We start from the raw sequence: 26,952 nt of genomic DNA on the forward strand, positions 1-26,952 counted from the left end.
GGTTACCCTCAGAAAGTCAGTAATGAAAAAGGAAAAGAAACCACCGCACTTTCTTCCAGAATGGAAATGGAACTCAGGCCCTGAAGGGATCCCTTGCTCATGCTGGAGAGCCAAGTCCCCTTTTCTACCCACTTCCATTGTAACACAAGTTTTCTTCTAAGAATGTTCAGTAATGTGAAAGCCATTAAAATCTACAAAGGACTGCTCCACTTGAGCACGCTTCTGTAAAGTACAGCTTGAAAACAGTTTGTAGCTAGGCAGTTAGGCTCAAAAGGGGCATTTAGGAAGATCTTGCTAGTGTTTCCACATGAGTTTTAGGCTTTCTTCATGTCTCCTTTGATTTTACGTTAGTCTTAAAACAGTACTTAATTCTGAAGTTGAAACATCCTATAATTCTATAATAATTTCATTTCCTACTATTCTTCTTCTCTCTTGCCATCATTCAGCCAACCACCTGGATGTTGAACAATTCACACAATACTGACTGCTGTTGCAAATAAACTCTACACAGGCCACTCCCGGCACCTTGTTTACTTGGGAACAGATCTTCTGTTCATTTAAATGGAGGAAACTCTATACCATAAATTAAGCAAATGCTTAATTACAGCAGCAGACAGTTAGGTTTGGATAGCTTTTCCTTCCTGGCTGGTATTCTATCTCTTGTTCCTTTCTTCTCTAAATTTATTTTTATTTAGTTACCCTTTAATACCCACTGTTTTACAATTCTTTTTTTTTTTCAGAGATTCTGAAAAAGTGAAACCAGAGCTAATTGTGTTCTTTTTACAAAATAGGGCTGAAAGGGGGAATTGGGTGTGTGTCAAGAACTATTGTGAGTTGTTTCTCTCCAGACTGGAAAACAATGTTTCCCTTACTTTTTTTTTTCTTTTTTCTTTTTTCTGTCTTTATTCTACAGTATAAACCTCTGTATGAATCAGATAATGAGATAGTAGATATGTGCCTTTACTGTGACAAGGGAAAAAACATTCTGCTTACGTCACTCTGGCTGCTCTTTCGTTTACAGCTTGCATAGTGAGCATTTTGGCTCTTTTGTCCACAAGGCATTCAGCACTGAAGATCCACTTTTACAAAACTTTTCCTAAATTTCAGCTCTTTTCTTGTGCTTTAGCAAACAGGCTTTTAAAATTTGAAATTTAATATTTCCCTCCTCAGCAGCTCATGGTATACCAAAACCTGCACTGTAAGTACCCCAAAACACAGTGTTTCAATATTACGGCTCTTAGTTCTGTGCCCATTTCAATAGCTACTTTATTAGATGTGGAGAACAGTGTCCAAAGAGCTGACTATATTGTTACTTTCTCCCATCCCTTTATTATGTTTAAGTCCTGATTTGATACTTTTGTCTGCTTTAAATTGCTAGCAGTTCAAAAGGTACCCAGAAGTTTCACAAGAGAAAGAAACAACTGATTTAGAACACAAGGACAGTAAAGCTGTTTACCAGGCTGTTACCACTATTATGTGTTACCACATGAAATCCCTGTGTATCAGTCTTTCATTAGTCCCCACATATAGAGGAAATCTGACAAGAATCAAGGAGTAATAGACACAGAGGAAAAAAATTACAACATTAAAGTGGAAACATACACAGCATAAGGGATCTTTTAAAAGTTAGAATATGTTTGGAAGGCATGTTAAGAGAACACATGGATCAAAGCCAGTGGGACCCCTGGTCCAAACCTTGCTGACAGTCATTGGTAAATATTACAATTGCATAATTACTTCCTTTTTTAAAGTTCAGACTATTCTGCATTGGTTCTCAGCAAACTGTTCAGATGTCCTTCATTTAATGAGACTGAAAGTGATGCTGGCTGGCTCAGTGATATTGAAGCTGTGCCCTTTCCAGCCTAGTCTGCAGAAGCTTTTTTTTTTTTAATTTATCCCCCTGGAAGCACTGACCAAACTCATGTCTGGTTTGTTCTTTGTTTTGATGGTCCTCTTATCCCACAATAGTTACCTCAGTGCCATCTGCTTTAAATTCCATCTTATTAAGGAATGTGAGAAAGTTGCACATGGACAATATCAGGAAAAAAGTTTCAGTATGACTGAAATGACTGTTTAGGTTTGATGCCATGCAGGCTTCAGGACATTTGAGGAAACATATAAAGTGACTCAGCCTGTATTGGCACAGGCACTGTTTTTATGCCTGGTAACACTATGATTAGTGACTTAATTGCTGACTTATGTTTTCCATTCTTTAAGGGTCAGAGATATGAGTTGGAAAATGTTAGGGACCAGTGATGGTGGCAGCCTTCATAAAGTCTTAACATTTGTGGTAACAGAAATGCCACAATTACCTATTAAAAGGATTTTATCTCTGATGACTACATTCCTCTTGGTACTAGACAGTTTATAAGTGATGTGCTTACTGTTATATGCACATGCACAGATAGCCCTTCCAAATTAATCTGACTTTCAGCTCTAGAGGTCTACGTATCCATAAAGTTGTTACTCATATTTATAAGCAGTGTCATCATTTATCCTTGATTAACAGATAGCAATTACATTTGCATTTTTGGCAAGCAGGGCGTTCACAGCTGTGAAGCAATGTATTTTTCTTCTTGGAATTTCCATTCTTGGAAAAGGCTGGGGATGAGTAACTAGGAAATGACATTTTGTAAAACCATCACATTTTTTATTCTTGTCCAGACAGCTTTTCCACCTCAGAAATGCATTCTCCCCTGTGTCAATAAGATGAACTTATTGACTTTGTTCCTGATATTGCCCATGCACAACTTTCTCATGATTATTTATTTCAACAGTGAAATATAACTTTTTATTTATGCCAGCAGCATCATTACATGGTTTTAGATGCATTTTTTAGTTTCTAGTAACTCTTCAGAACTTTTTGCTTAATCACCTAAAACTGATTGATTTCCTCACCAGTAGCTATTTTCTTACTGATTGCTGGTACTAGAAATAGAAGTCCAGTATAATTCCTTGTGATTGAAAGCAAAACACTGTAACTCTTTCATCATTAAGATAGACCAGCTGCTCTCTCTGCCTTCTCCAATTTTTCTGTATCAGATACTGATCATGGTAATATTTGGGCTTCAAATATTTGGGCTTCAAAATAAGATTTTATTTTAATTTAAATATTCATTGGAAATTAGAAATCCAGAATGAAAAATTAATTGAAAGTTACTTTCCAATAGCTTTCCAGTTACTTTCAGAACTGCTTGGAAGAGACTATTGAAATATAATAACAAAAAGCGACGATATTAATTAAAAATCCACTGCAGTTTTTTTAACCAGAGAACAAAAATCTAATGGCTAGTAGTTTTTGGATTGTGTTATACTTTTGCTCATGAGTACATTCCTTTTCTTCAATCTTTCATGTAAAGTATTGGTAAATAGAATTTTGTTTGCTAGAGAAATTTATGTGCTAAAAAGGATGATTTTCCAGGATAAGGATCCTTTATTGTATTTCTTCCAGCTTCTCCACACACATGTCCAGTCCATTCCACCTTTGCCTGCTGCTCTTCCTCTGCAAGTGTATGAATATTCTTTATCATGTATAGATTTTATCTTAACAATCTTTGTAAACAATGATTTTGAGAGCAGCCTGCTGAACCTTTTCAACACTACTGTACTATCTTTGTGTGGCTCAGGACTAGTTTCTAGTTTCAGCGTTACCTCGTGGTTCTTTTAACATTAAATTAGCCACAGACATTGTATTCATTGAAGCAAAAGAAAAGGCCCCATTTCCTGAAATTCAGCTTTGCAGAATCAGCTCTTGTGCAATATTCTTTATTCCAGCTGCTTGGAAAATAAATCAAATCCAGCTTTCCATAAAGGATGGAACACAGAGACAATTGCAAACATTACTGTGTAACGTAATAGTTCAGGAAGATAAAAAATATAGAGATATTCCTGTTATTGGTTATTTCGCTTTCTCAGATGTCAGAAAATTGCATGAACTTTAATATTTGAAGTGTAAACAGAGATTTCCTCTCCTTCTCTACTTTAAATACTCCTTGAGGATTTTGTTTTGTTTTAATCAAACATTTCATGTTTCAAGCATCCTTTTAGAAACCTCTGAAGTCATACAAACACGTAAATAATCTGCAAGTTTATGCTTACTGTGTTTCTAGGTTGCACTTGTATGTTGACGCTTAAGTTTATTAGCAAAAACTGTATTGTTATTCATTTGCGCTTCTTCATTCACACATTAGAGAGGTCAGAAATTAACATGTTCCTGTCTTTATTGACTTAACTTTTAACACTTAAGGAAAAATTTCAAAGAGTAAAGTGTACATGTGCCTGCTTAGCTGTCTATGCTTTTTAATAGTATGTCTTTCTACTGGATGACTAGGTCCTCATCTATTGACAAAGAGTCATGGAGGAAGGTGGCGGGGGGTAAAAAAAAGAACAGTACAGGAAAATATATACTGTTGAGGCTCACTTAAGGCACAACTACCAGATTCCCACGGGGAGACGCTCACCCATGTGCTGTCCTTACGGGGCTGTAGCATAGGTATGCCAAGCATGTATTTGACTACTATCAGATTTTTCTCCTTAGGCTTGTTTAACTGACTTTTGTTTTTTTTTTTAATTCTATTGTCGTTTTTAATTTTTTGTTCTTCTGGGGGAAAAAGAAATTCCATCCTGCCTGAAAGGGGAATTTATAATGATCTGCTGTGTCTTATAGTACACCATAGAGAGGACGGAATATAAAAGCCACATTTGAAAAAAAATCTAACCAACTTCTTGCTTGAAGTGAAAAATGCTTTCTTTTTACTTTTCTAAACTTTTTATCATAAAAGTTTCATCTTAGAATAAATTTTTGGTGAAGTGTTTTCCTATTTAGTTGTTTGGTTTTTTGTTGTTGTTGTTGTTGTTGTTGTTGTTGTTGTCATTATTTACTTAATTTGCTTTCAAATGCTACAGAATAAAACAGATGTAATGTCTTCTTCCATTCCATTTTTAATGATGAGAAGGTCTTGAAAAGTAAAGGTACCAAACCAAGTAAATAAGCAACTCTTTCTTCTAGTCTTCCTATTCCTTCACATTTCCCATTATTAAAACCAGTAAAATTTCTAAATTTCTCTTTTTCCCACCCAGGTCTACTTTTGACAGAATCTTAAAAAGCAGTGGTTTTGATATTTCTATTGCTCTTACTACTATTCCCAGTAATGCTAATTTTAGCTCTTTTTTTTTTTTTTTTTTTTTAATGACCACCACAGCTCTTAGCACTTTACAAAGTACCTGTTTTGCAGGTGGAGAAATAGAAAAGCAGAAGGGGATAAAATGATTGATTCAGGATGACTCATCCAGTGAAAGAGCAGGTTTTTGATTCCTCTTACACTAGTTCGTTCCTGCAAAAGAAAAAAAAGAATGAAACAAAGGATTTCCTGATAGCTTATGTAGTAAAATAGCTTGGCTGTGGCTGAATGGGGGACCCCCCATCTGATTGAGGTTTCTCTTTGAGAGCCAAAGACTTTGACCTTGAATTCTGCTCCACAATCCTAGGCTAGATATGGTGATGGATAGTGCATCTACAATGGTGCCAGGTGAGCTGGGCACATAATCACACAACTATGTGTGTGATCAGCTTAGCAGAGCTTTGGACATGTAGATTGAGTTTTGCTGAAAAGAACTGCTTGAAAAATACTTTCGATTTGGCAAAATTGTGCATTCTCCAGGGAACAGTTCACAAAATGAAATAACCAGATGTTGGAGAAAATAGTTGGAGACAAAGCTTGTTCCAAAAGCAACGATTATACAGTGACATTTTTTCAGCTGTAGGGACTGGCGCTAGAGGTTGGCATTCCTCCTTCATGGTCTCTTGAACTGCACATTTTGTAATGTTTCCAGAGTGATATAATCACCTCATTGGCGCCAGCAATTATGGCATGTCCTGTCCCAATTTTAGTAATGACATCGGTATCAGAAAAAGTAGACTTCTGGAATCAAGTTGCCAAACAGCTTTTTTTGCACAAAGTAAAATAAATCATACACAGAAAATGACAATTCAAAAGATGTCGTTATGTAATTGATGTATTTTGTTGTTTTGATTTGGGTTTTTTTTCAATTTCTAAAGAGATGGCATTTTCAATTTTTTATTGTAAGAAACCATGTAGTTCAATTGTTATAATTTGACCAAACTCTGCAATGTTTCTGGTAGTTTTAACATTTTTCTGTACAATTCTATACTGCTTTTATTTCACTGAGTGCACAGAATGAATGCAACTCAATTCACAAGGTATTCGGCATTGTACTATTTTCTAGCTATTTATTATATGGCCAGGTCTTTTATTGACAACTTGCTGTTCAGACCTATTGGAAAAGTAGTTACAGTGCTTTCATTGACTTTTCTATGATATTCATCACCACGGTACCTTACTGCTTCCCAGAGATGATTAAATAGATTTTCATATGACCCATGTGATATGAGGAATTGTAATAAGCCTTACTTAAAATAAGGAGAAACAAAACATGGAAATTAATGTGAAAATATTCCTTAACTTGAATATCCAAAACGAGATGTCTAGGACTTTGGTTTTTTTGGCTGCTTCTCATAGAATGGCTCATATATTCAGAGCATTATCCATTTTTTGGAGGACACACTTTTTGAAGACAGGTTGACTTAAACTCAGTTGTGCAAAAAGACTTAATTATGAGCTGGGTGATGTTGAGGGATGTGACCTCTTCTTGTCATGACGATTGCACCTCCTCGCTTTTTGGACCTCCTTCTGTACCACATTCTTTGGAGTGGGAGTGTAGCCAGGAGTAACCACGGCTGTTTCTTCCTGTCAGCTTCTGGCTGGGTCACTCTTTAACAAAGATCTCTGCCACTAAGCACAGGGTACTGTAACCATATCTTCTGTGACCGTGCCAAGTGTTTATTATCATTGTGGATTTATCGTCATATTATGATTCTTCAGAAGTATGTGTTTGCCAGGAAGCTTCCTCATGCAGACTAGTGTTAGCCCTGGGGAATATTTATACCTATCTTCTGGATTTTGTGTGCTTTGATCAGTATTATAGGGTTTTGATTTAAAAATTGAGGTCTGAGGAATTTAATCTTTTCCCATATGCTTGCTTTATCACACCACTAATTCAGAAGGAATATATAAGCAATTTGGCCACTTTGGATAGTGACATCTGACTGAATTCACAGAAAGAGGTGGCTGAGCTCTTTAGGTATACTAGATTTTCCTTCTCCAGCAGCAGTCTGCTTCTCAACCATGACCTTATATTCATTTTTATATTTTAGTTTTTCCTGAAAGGGTGACATTTCACTAATATCTATGGGGAACTGCATTTGAATTGGGATTAGTCAGTATTCATGATGGATGGTTTGCATATTTTTATAAATTGCTAGAAAAGCATTTTTGAGATATGATTCCAATATATTTAAAATAAGATAAAATTAATAGCGATGTGATTTACAGTAAATACATGCTATATAGTCTCACTCAATGAAAGTTGGTTTTGTATGCCAATGTCCAAATGCTGCAGAAAAAAATAAGTGGAGATAGTTGGATCAAAACTCATTTGGGAAAGAAAATAGTGTTGTTCTAGAATTTCTTGAAGAAATTAGGTAAAGTGATTTTTTTAAAAACAAGTTTGAAGGTACTTTAGTATTTAGAGCAAAAATAAGTGCAAACAACATTATGGAATCACAGAATGGTTGGAGTTGTAAGGGACCACTGGAGATCATCTAATCCATCCTTCCTGCTAAAGCAGGTTCACCTGGAGCACATCACACAGGATCACATCCAGGCAGGTTTTGAATGCCTCCAGAGAAGGAGATTCCACAGCCTCTCTGGGCAGCCTGTTCCAGTGTTCTGACACCCCCAAAGTACAGAAGTTTCTCCTCATATTCAGATGGAATCTGCTGTGTTTCAGTTTGTGCCCGTTGCCCTTCATCCTACCATTGGGTATCACTGAAGAGTCTGGTCTCATCCTTTTGACATCTGCCCTTGAGGTATTTGTAAACATTTACATCTCTCTCAGCCTTTCCTTATAAGAAAGATGCTCCAGTCCTCTCGTAATCTTTGTAGCCCACTGCTGGATTCCCTCCAATAGCTCTTCATCTTTCTTAAATTAGGGAGCCCAGAACTGGACACAGTACTCCAGATGTGGCATCACCAGGGCAGAGTAGAGGGGGAAGACAACCTCCCTTGACATGTTGGTCACTTTCTTCCTAATGCACCCCAGGATAGCATTGGCCTTCTTGGCCACAGGGACACATTTGTTGGCCCATGGTCAACCTGTTGTTGATCAGAACTCCCAGGTTCATCTCACAATTCTGCTTTCCAGCAGGTCAACCCCTAACCTGCATTGCTGCCTGGAGTTATTCCTCTCCCAGTGCAGGACCCTACACCTGCCTTTGCTGAACTTTGCTAGGTTCCTTTCTGCCCAACTCTCCAGCTTGTCCAGGTCAAATTATTTAAGTGAATGGTGACAGACAGACTGTAATTAAATAACAACAATATTAATGTGGAGAACCACCAGTCCTACTGAGACTGCGCTCCTAGAAATGCAGTGGCACTGACAGGCACTCACAGCTGGGGCAGCTGGCAGGAGCTGGTGAAAAATGGTTGGTGGGCTGCTTGAAAGCACACCTGAATTTGCTGTGTACTCTTAATCATGTCTAGATTGAGTGGCTCTATTTCTCAGCCCTCTTTATTTCAGATTACCCAAAATAGTTCAGATTCTTCAACAATTTCTACAGAATTCCTCCTTCAGACCCCAATCTGTCACATATTTACCACAAGCCTTGGGGAAGACAGCTAATATATTGGTGGCCTTTTTTTCGTGTCTGAAAATGGAGATACTGGTCACAATGAGATTACTGTACAAGGCGACTTAAACCTAATAGAAGTCTGGACAGATTACCACATTTCTTGGAAATCCATTTTGTTTCTCTTGCATTTTTTGTTTACATTTATATTATGCTACAATTAGACAAATATTTCAGCTTCAAAGAAATATTGAAATATCAAATCCATGTAACAGAATATAGAATCTGGCATTCTTATCTGAACACCACTTCAGCAGGAAGATAATCACTTCCAAGAGCCAAGTTCAGAGAATAAAAATTACCAGGTGAGGGTGAGTGCTCCTTCCAAGGAAATAGTAAAAATAATCACAAAAAGAATCCCAGTATAGCTGAGTGCAGTGAGCAAATTGATTCAATATTTTTAATGTAAGTGTGCGTACCAAATGCATGTATCACTGAGGTATAATTAAGAATAATGAGGTGACATTATGAAAAGTACACCTTGAATTAAGTATAAGGAGACTGTTCTAAGCAAAACACCCACAGATATGAAACAGTCGTCAGAGGAAACTCCTTCCTCGGAAACTTCATAACAAAACATTGAATGGTTTGTTTAGAGAGATTTGCTACATTTTCTGAGGTGCTTGATAGAAAATCATGAGACAGAAGCTCAAACAGATAATTGGAATTACTTTGCTAATGTATTTGAGTAGACTAGTTCTTAAAAACATTTTTTGCTTCAGTGCGTTTTTTTGTTCTACACATTTTCTATTCACATGTTATCTGGGCTTTTAATGTTAGTCTTAAGCCTTGTTACTGTCTAAATTTTTCTAAAAAACAGTTATGCCAAGAGCAAAAGCTAAGTTCTGTTGGAAATGTCATGAAATGTCACATTTTCTTCTTTTGCTTGCAGTTTTGATACTGGGAAATCTAACCACACCACTTCTAAAAATGAAGTAGATCATAGGGCTTGCTTGCTGAATCACTTAACTGGAAACCCAAAGCCACAAGGAGATAGTTGGCTTGAATTCTCCAGTAGAAAAAAAATCAGATTTAGATCATATGTTCCTTCTAATATAATTTGCTTAAAATTCACTGTATATACTTTTAAGCAATGGAAGGCATTTTATTTTAACTTCACTATAGAGGAAGTAAAAATATCAGGTCACATCTAAACTTTTTTTTTTCTTCAAGTGTAGAGAGTTCATATGATATTCCTTTTAAAATGCCAGTATAAATATTTCTCTTTTTTTCCCCTTCATTTTCCTGAGGTCTTTAGTTTTTACTAGATGTATGGAAGAGACAGAAAGGAATTAGAAGGAGAAAAACAGATGTGGACTCTCCTGCATCACTGGTAGACACTGCTAGAAAGGAAATATTTTGAAAGGTCTTGAGCAGAGAATTAATAAAATAAATAAATTTTAGGCCTGCTATTCAATTATATAAGTCCTCTGGTTTATGTTTACAGGTTTTTTTCTGATGCTGTGAGTTAACCTATTTAATGTCTAAAGTCCAGTGGGAGCCTATGGCAGGGGTGATTACTGACCATTTGTTTCATTCTGATACAAAAAATCCTAAAGTTTCATCTTTATTAAAATCTGGAGATAACTATGTCTGGCTAAAAATAGGACAGCCAAAGTCTGCTATTGACTCAGTTTAATGCTTTGTTTATTAATAAGCAACAAAAAGGCCTGAGAGAAGTCATAACGACATAACAAAAGTGCTTGTCCAGTCTACTTAATAAATGTAAAGTGTGTCTGAAATCAGAATTTCAGAAAGAAATTATTATAATTATTTGGTGTATTAGCAAGTCTCTGGACAGATTTACAGCCGAATTCAGTAAATCCAGTGAATATATTTAGTGTATGAAGTAAAACAAAGTTTACCTAAAATGTAATGAAAATTCAGTTCCTACTAGCAGATAATGTCTGTTACAGAGGAAGTGGGTTTAGTCTCTCTCTTCATTTATATTTTGCACTCCCATCTCTGACTGAGAGCTGTAAAATTAATATAGCAGAATCATTGTCCATCTCACACAAAATATTTTCTAATGACATAGTATCTCAGAAGCCTGTACATTTTTTGAAGAATTGGGTCACAATGGGTGTGATTTCCACAGTAACTGAAATGGTCCATCCTACTAAAATAACCATAACTAATACAGAATAAATCCATCACATCTAAGAACAAAACTTTCATTGTCCTGCTTTGATGTGAGTTGCATCCCATCTGACAGCCTTCCCTTACCCTGGGTTTTGTACCAAACAATCCTAAGGATGGGCACACTGTGACCTTTCTCTACCACCCTCCACATCCATGGTGGGTTCCACAGGCTGAGGTGGCTGACTGCTTTTTTTCATCCCAAGCAATTCAAGTAACAAGTTTGGGTTTTGTATTTGAAGGGATCATCCAATCCTCCCCTTTCTCCAGTAGCTATAGGCTGCCTCCAAGGGTGGGCTCCTGTCCCATGGCACAAGTGATAAATAGCTTAATTTTTCCTTGGAGAGGTAAATAAAATTTTATTACCTTGCTTTTGCTCTAAATAAGACCATTCCCAAAGGAAGTGGTGACAAACCAGTTCTGTGATCATTTCAGTGAATTACGGCTGCTATGCCAAATGCACCCATTCAGTGTGATGGTGGAATTATACTTCCAGTTGAAAATAAGGGAAGGGACTTCTGAGAAGTAAGGACACTAAGATGCGTAGGTAGGTCATAGTGCAGACAGATGGCTGGAGAGATTGCTTGACACTAGAACAATAGACTCCTTTAACTGAGGACAACATTCGCTCTCCAGAACTTCCTTGTCCCTCTGTAATGTTTAAAGATGGCCTTAGAAGATAAGGTGTCCCTAGAAAATCAATCCATTTGTCTGCGACCTCTCTCCCTTTCCATAGCTTCCAAGATAACATAAGCTGAAGGTGCAGGGAGACTTCAAAGGGCAACATAATGACTACAGTTTGTATTCTTAAAAAATCTAGTAAATTCTTCATTTTTGGATGGAATTTATTTCCTTCCCTCTTCTACTGTTGATGACTTCTCTAGCAAAAACAAAATGAAACAAAAACCCCGGACAAAGGACTACATGATTAAATTGCTAAATTCTCAGTAATAAGGAAGATGAACATTGAGATTTTTCAATGCAACCTTAATTACAAGCTCTTGTGTATATTCGTTATGATGCCATTACTCCTTATGTGACTAAAAGCTACATTTCCTACACAGTTCTTCCCCTTTTTTCTTTTAGCAGCCTTTCAGAGAGTAGGAAAGTGTCATTTAAGGACTCAAAAGGAAGTCCACAAAGGGTTTCTTTCACTGCGTAGGGAAGCTATGCAGTCATTAGCAGTGAAACAGTGCTGCTGAGATCCAGGATCCAGAACCTCTCCTGTCCCTGCCACAGTTTCCTACTACTGCCTGAAGCAAAAAATCTTCCTAAAGCCTGCTTGTGATGTTATTACTTCTTTTTCTGTAAGGAGCACAGGGAAGATCAGCTATGAAAGTGTAAAAGTTGCACAAGAGAGTTCACCACCTTTATCCCCATCTGAGTACAGCGCCTGGATGATAGTGGGCCAGACATGCAAACACAATGAATAGCCAAAAAAGGAAAAAAGGCTAAACTTTCATCTCATGTCATGTTTGCCATTGCTGAACACTGAATAAGGCAGGCTCTAAGGATAAACAGTATCCACTAATATCATAAAACATTTTGTCAAAACACAGACACAAATGTTGCTGAATTAGCACTGGCTTTTCATAGCTTTGGCATCTCTGGAGTTGCAGCAAAGCTCTTTGAACTTAGAAAATTCTGTGATGTGTGCTGTGCCAAATGCTCATGTCAGTAAAAGTGGCTTCAGTTTGCATGTGTTGTGCAAAGTGCCCAAAACTGGCTGCAGAACAACAGTGGAAAATTCTGTCTTTAAATGGCCACTTTCTGCCTGTGAAATGCTAACAAAACAGTTCCTGTGCCTTCCATAACAACTTCCTTTTCCAAAGACCATCCTCCAACAAAAGTGTAAGGAGGCTGAGGAACACACTAGGAAGATAATAACTTTGGGTTTGTCACTGAACATGCACTTTTCAATTCACAGCATATTCTTGCTGTGGCTTAAAACTTAACAGGAGTGGAAAGATAAATATGAAGCAAGCACAACTGACTACTGCAATTTCTGTGCAGGCAAATTAGAGAGTCTATCCTATTTAGGTATCATAAACTTAATTTTTATCAGTGTATGCAGCAAGAACAAGACAAACTTGTCTGAAAGTCTTCAGTTCCCCATTTTGATTCTCTATTTGACACAGTGTGATCTTCAGTGCTATTTCTTGCGAATAAGATCTGTGATTCAGCCGAAGGAAAATTTTATTTGATTTTAAGTGTAATAACACATTTTTCACTTTAATTTCTACAACCTTTTGTATCTGAAAGTGTTAGCAAATGTCACAGTAATTAAGAGCTAAACAAGACACTTAACTGCTGTAGCATTTTAGAAACTTTTAAATATAAACATATATTTCTGGCAAGCCAGTGCTTTATGCACATTCCTCTTTGGCTGCAGAACTGAACATTTTTTTTTCCTGATGCATATTTACATAAAAGACGTTTTCTTTGAGCAGTGTGAACCAAATCCTAGCTGATCTATTTGGAACCCGTTCGTTACATTTGAGACCCATCTAGTGGACACAACACAGTATCACAGGATAAAATTCCTGTCACAACAGTCGTGTTCAAGTCTTGCACATACTTGTAGGTATCTGGTGTGCAAATCCAGCTGATGAAACTGTAATTTTATCTAAGCGATTTTTAAATGTTAAACGATCACTATTTTGTAATCATGACCATGAAATCATTCGTAGAAGACTGCCTTAGTTTCTGACTGAGAGAAATAAGACTGGTAATAAAATATTAATATCATGCCCACAAAAGGTGGGTGAAGAAAATAAAACAAAACTGCAAACAAAACAACATGTTCTTTCAGTTCAATAAAATACTTTTTAATTGGTTGAATAGGTGAGTCCACTGTTAAAGAAATTAATTTAATAGTCACTAGTTAATGAAAATTTTCCTGCTGTGAAACAGACTTACATGTACCTTCATTTATTTCTCTCACACTTTTAACTTTTACTTCAGAGGTTTCAGGCAAGCTAATATATATTTTAAGTGATATTGCGATTGCAGAAGTTAGTCTTATTGAGCACAGGAGTAAACAATCCTCTTCCATTTTATCTAAAATTTGATGAAAGATCTGCCCTGCTGCTCTCAATAGAAAACCAAAACATACAGCCTGTTTGTTGTTTAAGGGTCTGTTTGTTCTTGCAGCTTTTTAAAGAAAAAAGTATTTAGGCAATGAAATAGAATCATTAGGAATTTGGATAGAGTGAGCTCACAGATGTTCCAAACCCCTCATTGGCAATGTAAATATTTTGTGCTCCTGGAATACTCAGGACTTCAAACTCAAAAGATATTGATTGCTAGTGAATAGTAGTAGTCATGCTAGTAGTAATGGCAATATGGTTATTCACTTATGTCACCATAAGCTGCACAGGGTGTTTCACTGTAGTATTCATGCTATCTTGCCCTTTTGAATATGTTTTTCAATATTTTTTGTGAGCAGACTTAACAACGATCTCAAAGATGCAACGAACAGGGAAAATGAAATGCAATGAGGAGCTTTGCATTATCCAAAACCATCCAGCAGCCTGGTGACAGAACTCTCATTTGATGTTTTATGGATTAAGCTTTGTTAGCTTGAGATTAATAATTTTATGTAGTACTGGCAAATTTTAGGATACAGAAAAACTATTTAGGCATAGTCAAAAGTAATCAAATTTGGGAAGAAGTATATGTGTTAGGATTTATTGGCAGTGAATTGTTCTGAAAACTATGGTGAAAAGGGGATTATATTGGTAAGCTCTCTTGAAGTTTAATACCATTTTCTGAATATTTAAAAAAAAACCAATGCTTTTTACATTCAAACAGTGAAAGGTGAATACAAAATAAATAATATAGTCTGAAAGCAGCAGAAGTGCTGAAGTTCCAGGAATATGTGCAAAGTAACAGTGAAACAATGAAATAAAACAGGAAGCCAGGATCCATTCTATGCCAGACAATGGGCATCTCTGCCAAAAGAGGCAATACATGTTTATTTGATTAGTTAGTTTAACAAAGATAAAAAGGTGATGGAAATGCTGTTGCTTCACTAAAACACTAGCAGCACCCTCCCTGCAACCTCAGGTCAATGGTAGATAACAGAAAGAAATAAGGTAATGAAGAGTAGTGTGTACCTGCTGTGACACCTGTGCCAGGCTGAAGGCTAATCAGCAGCTGACATGCACTGTATGTTTTCTCTTCCACTGTCATTAGATATTTTGAAAACTGGTGGGTGTCCTTCACATGAACACTTTTTTTTTCAAAATCAGTACTTTAGATGGTTCTATTACAAATACATATTATGATGTTAACACTCATATTTGACAAGTCATGTGAAAGATTCTCTGTTCATCCCTCATTCATAAATGCTGTAGCACTATTATTTAAGTTCCCATTAGTGAGGAAAATGAGCCCAAGTAGCTATAAAACAACATCTTATGTGCATCTTTCCTACTCTGCTGCAAAACTAAATTGATCTTTGGTTTTAGAGACATAACCAATTAGGGGAAAAAAAAGTCATCTTCCACTTCTGACTGGAAAAAATGTGCTCCATCCCATCAGATGGAGACATAATCTTGCTAATCCACACATTTGTAACCTCTCAGATTGCATACCACAACACATTGCGTCTAAAATGGAGCCACATTCTCTGAAAAGGTTCCATATGGAACCAAATGCAGCTGTCGGGCTGCTAAGCAACACATGTTGCCAAGAGCATGTCCTCCCAGCACTGCCCACCCTGCGCTAGTTTCTAATTGATGGCAGAGCCCCCATTCAAGGTCTTTGCACTGTTTTTCAAGGCTGTTTGGGGAAACGTCATAGACTACCTGAAAGAGCATCTTCTCTCTCCTCTTTCTTTCTCTCCTCTTGCCATTCAGCCTCTCATGACGGCAGTGTTCCCTAGGAATTATAAGCCTGTTTACCACTCTTAGTACCAAATAGCTAGAAGTGCTGGATCTAAACTGCGTAGTTCAAAGACACAAATAGCTGCAGAGGTCATGCTGCTTGGCAGTGAGCAAAGAACTAATTTCTTGAATCTGTTTGTAAAATAGAAACTAATGCGTGCAAACATGCCCAAGTACACACATACACCATAATCCCACCCCAGCACTTTGTTTATTGGGATAAGACAAAGTATGTTCCTAAAATATTTGAGTAGTGACAAAATATTAGGTTGAGTACTCAATAATGAAAGAGGCCTCAGCTGCCCCAACAGTGGGAGACAAGATAATGAGAGTTTAGCTCAGGAGAGATGGGGCCTGGGGAAGAACACAATGAAACATCATGTTTTCTCATGTGTGGAGATCGTGGATACTCTGCGTGCAGAGAACCGTAAGGCTTCCTGTATTCCTAATAGTGGTAGTTTTTTTCCTCTACCAAATCTCTTTCCCTTCAGGATTGTTCATTTTTGTTATCAGCAATGTGCCTTCATTTTTCACTTATAGCTGTCTTCTCCATTATTATCAAGAAGTGATTACTAGTGATAAACTTGTCAAGAGTGTGTGTATTAATTTCAAAATTCTTATGTCAGTGGCATAAATATTTTTCTCTTTTCTTTTTGCAGTTTCGATGTAGACAATGGTACATCATCAGGACGAAGTCCCTTGGATCCCATGACAAGCCCTGGATCAGGGCTAATTCTTCAGGCAAATTTTGTCCACAGTCAACGTAGAGAGTCTTTCCTTTACCGGTCAGACAGTGACTATGATCTTTCTCCAAAGTCCATGTCTAGGAACTCCTCCATCGCTAGTGATATGTAAGTACATTATAAAATACTTATAGCCTATGTTTTGTCCTTTATTTTAAGATTTTTCCAGCAACAAGAAACGTATTTTGTAATCACTTGTGCTACTGAAGTCATGGAAAATTGTTTGTTTATTTCTGTAATTAAGCTTGTGTATGTTTCTGCACTTTCTGAAAGAAAGGATATTATAAGGGTGTATTTAATGTGCTTTGTTAGTTTTGGCAGAGTAGTGAAGGCAGTCAGTACTGGTGTATCAAAACAATAAGTAGAGTTCTGATTTTCTAGCTATTAAGTTCTTTTCAAGAGAAGGAATACAAACTCAATTTCTGCTTCTTAATATTCTTAAGAAAAATATACTATCTATTTACACCAGGTATTTCTAGTTTTTTAGAGAAAAGGTTTCCATCTGGCAGCAATTAATAAATTCAAGAGAGGCAAAAATGATTTCAAATACCCTTTTAAATAAAAGGCTTAGTTAGTAAGCTTTGTGCCAAATTTTGTGGCCAATTTTGGTTGAGACAAAATGAGAAAGAAAAAGACCAATCCATCTTGTCTTGTCATAAGGAAAAATGCATTTCACTTGCAAATAGTGACCCCTTCTAGCAAATCTTCCTGTAACAGATAACCTTTCTTTCCGATGGACAATAGTGACAACAGCTTTTAATGTGGCACCTGAGCCAGGATACCATTTGGAAAGACTTTTACATTCTGGGGGGCAACCCAGGTCACTGTGTTGCTTAGATGAGTCATTTCAATTAAGAATTCAATTAGTGCTCCATCCTTGAACTCATAATCCACTTCTGCATTTCCTAGAATTCTGGGTAATATTTCAGTACATGGCAGTAAATTGGATAAACAATTGAATTACCGAGACACTGAGCACACTTTTTTTTTTTTCCCTTTGGATATTTGTATTTATTCTTCCTTTCAAAATTTACTTAAGACACATCTGCGTATAAAATTTATTTTATCTCACATCTGGTTAGATTTTCACAGGCTCCTGTCACAGAGGAACTGTTGTACCAAGAAGGTAAATATTGCTGCCACTGTTTATAGTGGAAGCACATTAGGAAATGTAAAAGGAAAGTTGTTTTAACCATGAAATATTATTAATGTATCAGTAAGCCTAATCATAATAAGCTTAATTATATCACAGAAATTAAGTAAAAGAAAGCCAAGGAATGAAAGTGGGGAAAGTTTACAAAGATAGTGAGGGGAAAAGAAGAAAGGAAAAAAGGAAAGAGAGAGGGGAGAGGGAAAGAGAGAGAGAGGGGAAGGGGCAAAAAGGAGAGGGGAGGGGAGGGGAGGGGAGGGGAGGGGAGGGGAGGGGAGGGGAGGGGAGGGGAGGGAAGAGGAGGAGAGGAGAGGAGAGGAGAGGAGAGGAGAGGAGAGGAGAGGAGAGGAGAGGAGAGGAGAGGAGAGGAGAGGAGAGGAGAGGAGAGGAGAGGGATACAACAAATCTTTTTATATATATGGTTTCAAGGAGAAACTGGATGTACTTGTGGAAGAGAAACTCACTGAAGGTTATTAACACAGAGAAACCACTCCGGTTCAGGACATGGCTAAATGAGGTGCCAGCTGGAAGAATTGCCAGGGGAAGTATCACACAAATTTTAGATTACTCCCAAATTATCCTATTTCCCTTTTGCATCTATCTATACGCTTAATTTGAAGTACTGTGTGTTTCTTAAGCACAAGCGAAATATATTACACAACATACACATAATTCAAACAATGTAGATCAGTTAATTGTACATAACAGTTTAACTTAGTATCCCCTGATTCTTCAGCACTTGAGTTACCAATTTCAATATTTTATTTTCTAAAGCAAAATAGAAAGCAAAAGGCATTCATTGTTTATTTGGAAGGGGTATAACATAAAGATTTCTGGCATTTCCATTACTCTCAAATAGTGTGCTTACAATAATACATTCCACTTCAGTATCAGCAGATAAAACAGAAGCAAGATTTTACTCAAATATGGGATGTCATGATCAAAGACACCCAGTGGATGGCAGTGCTAAAGTACTGAATTCATCATTCTGTCATTCTTTACTATCTGTGCTGCTGCAGCAGCTCTGAGCTCCAGCCAAGGAAGGAAATATGGTCATGCTCAAGTCTTTGCAAGCCCAAGATGAAACGATGAGGTCTGCCATGAAGAACTTAAAAGTTGAAGCATAAGATGATAATGAAGAGACTAGTACAGTCAGATGCTGTCCACAGGAGAAGTTACAACGTGGATCCCTATACCTAGAGTAGTAAACCTCACAGAGCAAGTGAAGAGGGTTTCATTCAGTGAGGTGAGATGGAAAGGGACAGAAACATGGGCAGAGAAGGAGAAGTGGAACTTTTTTTAAAAAACAGAGACTAAAGTATATTTAAAAGTGAGTTAAAAGTGAGCCAGTTTAGCTAGGAAAAGAATAAAAGATGGGATGAGTGCAAGGTTGCTCAGATGAGAGAAGGTTAGTGGAACAAATCTGGGTGCAGTTACGGCACTGAAAGAGGCAGAAAAAGCAGCTGCCTGGTAAAAAAATAAAATAAAAATAAAAAGGGGTGCAAGTCAGTAAAATATTCTTTTCAGTTTTCTCTTGGAAGAAATAGCATGGCCCTAGTGAAGAAGAAAGGCAGAACATGAGATGATTGATATGATATGATATGATATGATATGATATGATATGATATGATATGATATGATGATATGATATGATATGATATGAAGAGGTAAGAAAAAGCCATTCAAGATTTTGAACTGGAGAGGCAGGTAGTTTAGACAGAAAGATGTAAGGTCCAAGGCAGAAGACAGATGCATTGTGAAGTTTGGCTATGGAAATTCCAGCATAGAGATGCAAGAGAAAGAGAAGTGAATGGGCAAGTCAGTAAGGATAATCAAACCAATATGAGGCACTACAGGGCAGGATCTGTGATGAGAGACAGGAAAACAAGTTTAAAGAGAAGGAGAATAAAGAACAGAAAACAACACTACAATCAAAGTCCTTAACAGCACTGTTGCAACACAGAGGAAAAAAGAAACAAGCTAGCTGAAAGATGAGCAAAATCATCGGTGTTGTACTGGAAGAATTGTCAGGTTTATGTTTGAAGACATCAGTGAAGCAGAGAGCTTTGAACATGAGTGTCTTGCAGAAGTGACTTGGTTACTTAATACTCACCTGTTGGAACTGCTGTAGCTGCTCAGAGCTTGCAAATGCAGAAAGAGGCAGCAGCAGTAACAATTTTTGTGTCTTTCTTGCTAAGGGGTCACTGTTCTGATTAACTAAGTGTGAGACAGAATTTGTAGAGAATCTCCATTTTAGCAAAAAGAGGTCCTAACCAGGTTAAAAAATTGATTCTTCTATGAAATCATTAGCACTCTCATGAACACCAAGAAAAGCCAATATGCAGTTCACTGGCTAGGGCAGAGACCATGTTTTAACTACCGCTCTAAAGGGAGAAGAGCACGTGTAGTCCCCCTGTGATACTGAAGAAGCAGACCAGAGTGTAGCAGACCAGATCAGAGGACCAAGACACTCTCAGTACAGAATACTGTCCGAACTCCACTGAGTCTTCTGAATGTTTTATATCTAGGGGTAAAGGTGTGTGACAATAAGCACTCCTTCAGTCTACCCTTTTTGCATTTCCACAGAACACAGCTCAGAGGCAACATCCTGGTCTTTCCAGGACTTGACCAACTGAATGTCACTCAGTAAAAAAAAAGAGACTGGGTAGGGAATTTTATGGGCTTCTTTAGAGAGTCTCAGCACTGTTTCCTCAATCAGGGCCAATATCAGTATAAGCTCTAATTAGTATAATTACAGGAAATGTTCAAATTTCTGTTAAACCTTGCTTCTGTCTTTTAAGCACCAGAACACAGCCAAGGAGCACTGACCATAGGGACCTGCAGGGTCGTTAACTTGCTGATCTGCAAATAGTCACCAGTACAGCCATTCCCCAAACCGACCAGCCTACTGCTATTCTGCCAATACCTTCCATAGATAGTATCATCCTTCTGCCACTATCCCTGCTAAAACAAGTGTCAAGAGGATGCAATTTACTCCAGGATTTTTTTTCCCTAGAATTACAGTATTATCCTATCTTCTCCTAGAGGACTTGCCTCTTTGTAGACTGTATTTGAATGTATCGGTAAACCTTGGCTCCACATTTACCAAAACAAAACCAAAAACAAAACCACCTCTTTGAATAATAAAACCCAAATGTGAGCTACTTTGGAACAAAGAGAACCTCTGTACTCTGATAAACTGACAGAGATTTGGATTGTTTTGTCAGGATGAATTATGCTCTTCTTCAACAGCTGGAGAAATACTTGGGGTGAGGGGGTGTATTTTTTCCCAAAATAAATGTAATTTTTGAAGAATAAAGCATAAGAGAATTATTCTGGCTGCAAAAATTTCCTTAAATAAAGGGAAATTCCAGGGTAGGGAGATCCCTTATTTATCAGTGATTGGCAGGTCTAGTCTTGACCTGAAGCTGCAAACAAACTGAAATATCGCTGTAACTGACATGTGGAATAGCTGCCGGAGAAAAGAATTTTTGAGGTAAACTCACACACATTTTCCAGTTCTTGACAGTCTGCTTAACTTTTTAAAAACTGCACTGTATTCAATCTGAATCCGATTTACAAAGAGAATGTACTTTAAAGTAATGGGAGACAAAGATGGCAAACCTGGACAGTTAATACCATTAACCTGAGCCTTGAATATACCAATAAAATAATGAAATGAAGATAAATTTTCTCATATAGAACAGGAAGCCTAATTACTAGTGATACAGCTTATTCCTCTATTTCTGAGCCAGAAAGGCCTGGATTTATTCATAAAATACTGTGACTATGCATCTGAAGTTAGGGAGGAAAAAAATGCTTTTCCCTGAAAGGTTCTGGCCAAGACTCTAGGAGAGCGCAGAAGACATGCAGTTACTAAACAGAGTAATTGCACCTCAGGTTAACAAACTAGAAATAATTGCATTTCTTTCCAGATAAACTACTGTTGAAATTTCTCACAGTTCATCAGATTATTTTCTCAGAATCTGTGATATTACTATGTGGAAGACCCAAAAAGAGATGCCTAAACTTCAAAGTCCAGCATACTCTAAAAAAATAGCTTAAGATGCATTTTCTATGTGTATTTCATCCTATAAACAATTTTTAATGAAAAAATGTAGTGAAGTGCTTGAGACATTTATTTGTCCATGGAAAGAAATGTACTTACCTGGTTTTATCAAAAATAGGCCAATATTTTGCGTCATTTGGTTCACTTTTTTGTTCCTAAGACCTTTAAATTGAATAAGTCTGCAGGTTGCAGCTTAAATTAAGCTAAATAATCAGTAAGTAATTTAAAATATTTTTGAGTTATAAAAAGAAATGTTTTGAAGAAAGACCACTGTGTCCTTTCCAGTTGCTTGGAACATTTTACAAATGGAATCTAAAACAAAGAGCTCAGTGATATCTGCTTTGCTTAGATTTAAATAATAAGTTTGCACTAACTTCATTTGTTGATCAGTAAATGTTACACTGTAAACAAAAAGAAAATATTTTCACATTGAGAAGGATTCATTCAATCTGTTTTTTAATTCAGATTATTTTAAGTTATTCTAATATGCATTTATATGGTTATTGAATCGGGATATTTTTTGGTGAAATACAAATTGATTTCATCTTATATTCAGGCAACACAGAATCATTATTGGTTTTATATCCGAATGCTAAAACCTAATAATTTTCCAAATTATGTGTGTTAAACACATCACTTCCCCTTCACTTTTAACATATCAGGCATTTTTTTTACCCTTCACTGGCAATAATGGGTGTTTGAAACAAAATGGCAAGTTACTGTTCCTATGCTAAACAAAACAGACTGAATTCCTAAACCCCTTCAGTCAAAGGTGTGATGTTATTAAAAACACAGTACCAAAACCAATCCTTAGCTGGGATTTCAGCTGAATCACATCACCACTCACTTCTAGGCTTGCTGCAGTGGAGGGGAGAGAGCATGGGTGTGTTTTGTGTGTGCCCATGTGTGCATGAGATATTGAAGGATGGGAGCAGTATGGAGAAAGGGACCTTTGTGAAGAGGGACTCAAATGTTTTGGGGGATGTCTCTTAGACTGGTTTTCTAGCCCAGTCATCACTTACATGCACAGTCTGAATTTATTACACAACCCAGAAGAACATTAGTTCTTATTTCATCCCTCAGGGCACAAAGAACACTCTGTATGCTTGCTAATGTTGTGTTAGCTGTAGAGTTTGTTCCTTGAAAATGGACAATCTGAAATTCTAATGTGTTTGCCTTGTTTTTGTTCAAGTCTTCTTAGATATGTACATTTAGAGGCCTTTGAATTAGGTTAAGGGACCCTTTTTTCTAAATCTTGAAGCTGAGACAATTTTCCTGTGGCAGACTGAGAGCAAGCTCACTCCGGCTGGGTAGTGACCTTAAGCGGGTGCTGTTCTCAGCAGCTCTGCCCTCATTTCTTTGAGAAGAAATCTTTCAGCCTGTATCAGCAGGAGTTTCACAGGGAAACTCATGTATTCTTATTCTTCAGAAGTAACACGATCATATCAGTTCTCAGCACTTAAGCCTAAGGGGTAGGGACAAGCAAGTAAGCAAGTATCTCCTGCTTAAAAGCAGTTCAAGGTAATAAATTTTACTTTTATTTGCAACAAGCTAAGAGTTTATGTGTGTTAGCTAATCCAATCAAAACTGATGAATAGTAACTCATTAAGCTGCACTAACTTGATTGCTTCCACCAATGTGTGCACACCCACTCACTAATTTTCTCTAACTCCAGCAGAAAACAAACCTATCCTTTAGTCACTAATGCTTGTTTCTTTGACAGCATTGCTTAGAGCTAAAATATAATTTCTGTTGTATGAGCAGTCCAGCAATAACACTGCTGAATTGTTCTGGACTCTTCTGATTTAGTTCAGCTCTTTTCTGGTTCAAAGTCTTACAGCCTCTGGCTTACACCAGCCCGTCCTTTAACACATAAACCAAACTGCTGCACTGCTGTAGCTTCTTTTCCCTTGCCGTTGCCTCAGTGACTCTCAACCAGACTACTGTATCACCTATGCCAGTGAAACAGTCTGGCAAGTCCATTTTCTGTTTATCTTTAGAACTGAATAATTCTCTGTCAGAATTAATGCAGGCCAGTTGCTCAGAGTCATCCACCATTCACACAGAATCACAGAACATTAGGGTTTGGAAGGGACCTGGAAAGATCATCTAGTCCAGTTCTCCAGTCAGAGCAGGAACATCTGGATCAGATTACACAGGAATGCATCCAGGTGGGTTTTGAATATTCCACAGCCTCCCTGGGCAGGCTGTTCCAGTGTTCTGTCACCCGCACTGTGAAGAAGTTTCTTCTCATATTTAAGTGGAACCTCCTGTGTTCCAGTTTGCACCCACTGCCCCTTGTCTTATCCTTGGTTGTCACTGAGAAGAGCCTGGCTCTATCCTTCTGACACTCAACCATTATTTATAAACATTAATGAGGTCACCCCTCAGTCTTCTCTTCTCCAAGCTAAAGAAACCCAGCTCCCTCAGCCTTTCCTCATATGGGAGATGCTCCACTACTTCAGTCATCTTTGTGGCTCTGCGCCGGACTCTCTCCGGCAGTTCTCTGTCCTTCTTGAACTGAGGGGCCCAGAACTGGACACAATATTCCATGTGCGGTCTCACCAGGGCAGAGTAGAGGGGAGGAGAACCTCTCTTGACCTACTAACCACCCCCCTTCTAATACGCCCCAGGATGCCATTGGCCTTCCTGGCCACAAGAGCACAGTGCTGGCTCATGGTCATCCTGCTGTCCACCAGGACCCCCAGGTCCCTTTCCCCTACGCTGGTCTCCAACAGGTTGTTCCCCAGTTTACACTGGATTCTGGAGTTGTTCCTGCCTGGATGCTAGACTCTACACTTTCCCGTTATATTTCATCAAATTCCTCCGCGCCCAGCTCTCCAGCCTGTCCAGGTCTCACTGGATGGCAGCACAGCCTTCTGATGTGTCATCCACTCCTTCCAGCTTGATGTCATCAGCAAGCTTGCTGGCAGTGCACTCTATTCCCTCTTCCAAGTAATTGATGAATATATTGAATAATACCGGTCGCAGTACTGACCCTTGATGGACTCCACTATATACAGCCCTCCAGCTAGACTCTGCCTCATTAAACACAACTCTCTGGCTTCTTTCTTTCAGACAGTTCACAGTCCACCTCACTACCTGATTGTTCAGACCACACATCCTCCATTTAGCTGTGAGGATACTGTGGGAGACTGTGTCAAATGCTTTACTGAAATCAAGATAGACCATATCCACTGCTTTACCATCATCTGTCCACCTGGTTATGTCTTCATAAGAGCCCATGAGGTTGGTTAAGTGTGACTTCCCCTTGATGAAGCCATGTTGACTGCTCCTAATGACCCTCTTATCCTTGACATGCCCTGAGACAGCGTCAACAAGTTGTTCCATTACCTTTCTGAGGATGGTGAAAAGCCTGACAGGTCTATAGTTACCTGGGTTCTCCTTCTTGCCCTTTTTGAAGACTGAAGTGACATTTGCTTTCCTTCAGTCCTCAGGCACCTCTCCCATTCCCCACAACTTACTAAAAATGATGGAAAGTGGCCTAGCAATGACCTCAGCCAGGTCCCTCAGCACTTGCAGGTGCACCCGATCAGGACGCATGGATTTATGGATGTCCAGATTGCTTAACTGGTCCGTAACCCAGTCCTCATCAACCAAGGCAAACTCCTCCATTGTCCTGACTCCTTCTGGGGCCTCAGGGACACGAGGCTCCTTGGGACAGCCTCCAGCAGAGTAGACAGGGACAAGGAAGGCATTCAGTAACTCTGTCTTCTCTGTATCTTCTGCCACCAGGGCACCTACCACATTCATCAGTGGGTCTACATTGCCTCTAGTGTTAGTTTTGTCTGTGGTATATTTGAAGAAGCTCTTTCTGTTGTCCTTGACCCCTCTCACCACGTTTAATTCTAAGGAGGCCTTAGCTTTCCTAGGTGCTTCCCTGCATCCTCTGACAACAGCCTTATATTTTTCCCAAGTGGCCAGCCCCTCTTTCCATGATCTGTAGACTCTCCTCTTCCACTTGAGTTTGCCCAGCAGTTCCTCATTTAACCAAACAGGTCTCCTGGCTCCCTTCCTTGACCTATTAGGATGCTCTGATCTTGAGCTTGGAAGAAGCAGTCCTTGAATGCTAACCAACTCTCTTGAGCCCCTTTACCTTCAAGTACCCTCTCCCATGGGATTTTCCCTAGCAATTGCTTGAAAAGGCCAAAGTTGGCCCTACTGAAGTCCAGGGTTGCAATTCTGCTTGGTATTCTGCTCCTCCCACATGATATTCTGAACTCCACTATCTCATGGTCACTTCAGCCAAGGCAGCCCCCAACCTTTACTGCTTCAACCAGACCCTCCTTGTTAGTGAGAATGAGATCCAGCAGTGCTTCTCTCCTAGTTGGCTCCTCCACCATTTGCATCAGCAAGTTATTATCATCAATGCATTGGAGGAACCTCCTGGACTGTGGCTGGCTGGGTGAGTAATCCTGAGAATTACAAAATCACATAATCGACTGGGTTGGAAAAGACCTCAGAGATCATCAAGTCCAACCCTTGGTCCAACTCCAGTCCATTTACTAGATGATGGTACTAAGTGCCATGTTCAATCTCAGTTTAAAAACCTCCAGGGATGGTGAGTCCACCACCCCCCTGGGCAGGCCATTCCAATGCCTGACCACTCTCTCTGTAAATAATTTCTTTCTAATATCCAGCCTAAATTTCCCCTGGCAGAGTTTAAGCCCATGCCTCCTTGTCCTATTGCTGACTGCCTGGGAGAAGAGACCAATCCCCACTTGGCTATAACTTCCCTTCAGGTATTTATAGAGAGTGAGGAGGTCACCTCTAAGCCTCCTCTTCTCCAGACTAAACAACCCCAGCTCCCCCAGCCTCTCCCCATAGGTCTCATGTTCAAGTCCTTTCACCAGTCGTGTTGCTCTTCTCTGGACCCGCTCCAGCACTTCAATATCTTTCCTGAACTGAGAGGCCCAGAGCTGAACACAATACTCTAGGTGTGGCCTCACCAATGCAGAATACAGCGCAAGGATCACTTCTCTTGTCCTGCTGACCACGCTATTTTTGATACAGCAAATATCAGGGTAGTTAAAATCCCCCACGATAACCAGGGCCTGTGACTGCGAGGCTGCACATCATCCTGGCATCCTTCTGTAATGGCCCACTACATCAGTACCTACAGGATTTCCTCAGGCAGATACCAAGTCAGTTGTGCAAGTGCAGTCTCTTTGGAA

The 26,952-nt window shown here is 38.6% G+C and overlaps 1 protein-coding gene across 3 annotated transcripts in view; it reads left to right on the forward strand.

The window, feature by feature from the left end:
• PDE4D (phosphodiesterase 4D) overlaps positions 1-26,952 on the forward strand; it is a gene marked incomplete at its 5' end in the record, with an annotated part of 511,345 nt that overhangs the window by 373,876 nt on the left and 110,517 nt on the right. For all 3 annotated transcript variants that reach the window (XM_080363172.1, XM_080363170.1, XM_080363171.1), the window contains one exon: positions 16,455-16,646. In XM_080363172.1, coding sequence (XP_080219298.1) covers positions 16,455-16,646 — 192 coding nt within the window. The remainder of the gene's footprint in view (positions 1-16,454; positions 16,647-26,952) is intronic.

This window comes from Nesoenas mayeri (genome assembly GCF_963082525.1).
Source record: "Nesoenas mayeri genome assembly, chromosome: Z".
Classification (NCBI taxonomy): Eukaryota; Metazoa; Chordata; class Aves; order Columbiformes; family Columbidae; genus Nesoenas; species Nesoenas mayeri.